This window comes from Arachis ipaensis, chromosome B06, assembly GCF_000816755.2.
Source record: "Arachis ipaensis cultivar K30076 chromosome B06, Araip1.1, whole genome shotgun sequence".
NCBI lineage: Eukaryota > Viridiplantae > Streptophyta > Magnoliopsida > Fabales > Fabaceae > Arachis > Arachis ipaensis.
Genome location: NC_029790.2, coordinates 24,273,053 through 24,275,512, shown reverse-complemented (window position 1 = coordinate 24,275,512; position 2,460 = coordinate 24,273,053). Strand labels below are relative to the sequence as shown.

Sequence of the window (2,460 nt, the reverse complement as noted above, 5' to 3'; positions counted from 1 at the left end):
ATTTTTCAAATAATTTTAATAGCAGGAATCAGCAAACAGCTCAATAATTCAACATTTTTCAGTAATCTCAGAGCCTAATCTAACCTATTCTAACATATTCTAATCACATAAATTAACTAAAATAGCAAATTAAACTAACTAAACTCTACTAACTAATTAATTAACTTGAAGTAACAGAATTTGAAATAAACAGAGTTCAAACAAAAAACCTTGAATGCAAAACAAGAGAAAACAGATAAGAGAGGCAGAGGTGGAGGTTTAGTGGCGGCAGAAGCGGCAGAAGCATTACAGCAGTGGCGGTAGGGGCGTTTACATCAGTGGCGACAGTGTTTGTAATAGCGACTGCAACGTTTGCGCGTCGGATTATTCTACTGATAATTTTGACGCTAAATTTGGCACCTATTTGTTGTGGTTTTCTACCAAAAGTTACCAGCGGCTTTACCATTAGAAGCGGATATCTGTCGATAATTATTTGGCATGATGAATTCCACATCAAACCCATCGCTAAATCCGATGGTAAAGTCGACGCTAATGTGTAACGCTAAATCCGACGGTACTCAGTGCATTTCTTATAGTGATGTCACTCTTGAAAAGAGACCAATTGTTGAAGAAGTCTACCAACTTGAGGCTAGTGGACTCCAATTTGATATAGAAGAATCAAAAGTTTTCCTAGCGCATGTCTGGGCCCAATCCTCCCTGATAGAATAGATCAAGGTTGCACAAAGTGATGACCCAAAGTTAAGAAAGCTTATGAATGATGTTTGTAATGGAAAGAACTCGAACTTTTCTCTTGATCAAGGTATTTTATATTGTGGTCACCGCTTATGTGTGCCAGATAACCACGACTTGAAAAAAGCTATTTTGGAAGAGGCTAACAATTCTAAGTATACAGTTCACCCAAGCTCTAACAAGATGTATCAAGATTTGAAATAATTATTTTGGTGAAAAGGTATAAAGAGAGATATAGGAATTTTTTCTTCTCATTGCTTAACTTGCTAACAAATTAAAACTGAACATTATAGGCCTACTGGGTTATTACAACAACTTGAGATATCTGAATAGATGTGAAAAATGATTACGATAGATTTTGTAACCGGTTTACCTCGTAGCTTTAAAGGTTTTGATTCAATTTGGGTAATTGTGGATAGAATGACGAAGTCAGCCCACTTTCTTCCTATAAAAATAACTTTAGTGCAGCTCGATATACATAACTTTATCTCGATGAGATAGTTAAGTTACATAGAATTTCAGTGTCCATTCTTTCAGATCACGGACCTCAGTTCACTTTTCATTTTTAGAAATATTTTCAAAGAGCATTAAGAACTCGTGTGGATCTTAGCACAACTTTTCACCCTCAAATAGATGGACAATCAAAGAGGAAGATTCAAATATTAAAAGACATGTTAGGGTGTTGTGTTCTAGATTTTAGTAAAAATTGGGACAATTATCTACTTTTGATTGAGTTCTCTTATAATAATAGTTATCAAGTTAGCATTCAAATGGCACCATTTGAGGCTTTTTATAGAAGAAGATATAGATCATCTATTAAGTGGTTTGAGGTTAGTGAGATTAAGCTTGTGGGGCCAAATTTAGTACAAGATGCAGTTGAAAATGTTTGCTTAATAAAATAATGCTTATTAGCAGCTTTCAGTAGGCAGAAGACTTATGTTGATAATAGGAGGCATAACTTAGAGTTTTCAGTAGGTGATCAGGTATTTCTCAGAGTATCGCCTATGAAAGGAGTGATGATGTTTGAAAAAAGAGGCAAGCTTAGTCCTCGTTACATTGGTCCATTTGAGATATTGGATAGAATAGGTGCAGTTGCTTACCGATTGGCTTTGCCGCCTGAATTGTCTATAATTCATCTAGTGTTTTACGTATTAATGTTGCGCAAATATCTTTCCGATCCATCTCATGTGCTTGCACCACTAGCTATAGAGTTAAAAGAGGATTTATCATTTTAAGAGGAGCCAGTGGCTATAGTTGATCGCTAAATAAAGAAACTGTATTCTAAGGAGATAGCCTTAGTAAAAGTTGTTTGGAAAAACTATTTAGCAGAAGAAGCAACTTGGGAATTGAAGATACCATGCGCGACAAATATCCGTATTTATTTGAGTTTAAAGGTAACTATCACAGCTACCATAATATATGAGTTCGAAATTCGGGAACCAATTTCTTAAGGAGGAAAATGTTATAACCAGAAGAAAGAAAAAAGAAGAGAAGGGGCATGTGAAGAACACGTGACCCCACTTATCTTTTTTAATTTTTTCTTGGGCCTCCCAAACCCTATTTTCCCCTCATTCTCAGCCTTATCTCTTTCTTTTCTCATCTCTCCATTTTTTTCATTTATTCCCTCTTCTCATATCCTTTTTTTTTTGCAATCTCATACACAACACTATCAAATTCGCTTCATCTTACTTTATTCTCCTTTTCTACTCTATCTCTATTTATTCAAGTCTC

General features: G+C 35.2%; 1 protein-coding gene across 1 annotated transcript; it reads left to right on the top strand.

Moving 5' to 3' along the window:
- On the top strand, positions 514-1,964 carry LOC107646697. Its single transcript, XM_021105483.1, has 2 exons — positions 514-553; positions 1,645-1,964. The coding sequence occupies exons 1-2, from the start codon at positions 514-516 to the stop codon at positions 1,962-1,964; spliced, it is 360 nt and encodes a 119-aa protein (XP_020961142.1).

Coding starts and splice junctions, on each gene's coding strand:
- LOC107646697 (XM_021105483.1), top strand. CDS start 514: ATGGTAAAGTCGACGCTAATGTGTAACGCTAAATCCGACG. Junction 554..1,644: donor GTGTAACGCTAAATCCGACG/GTACTCAGTGCA, acceptor GCTTATTAGCAG/CTTTCAGTAGGCAGAAGACT.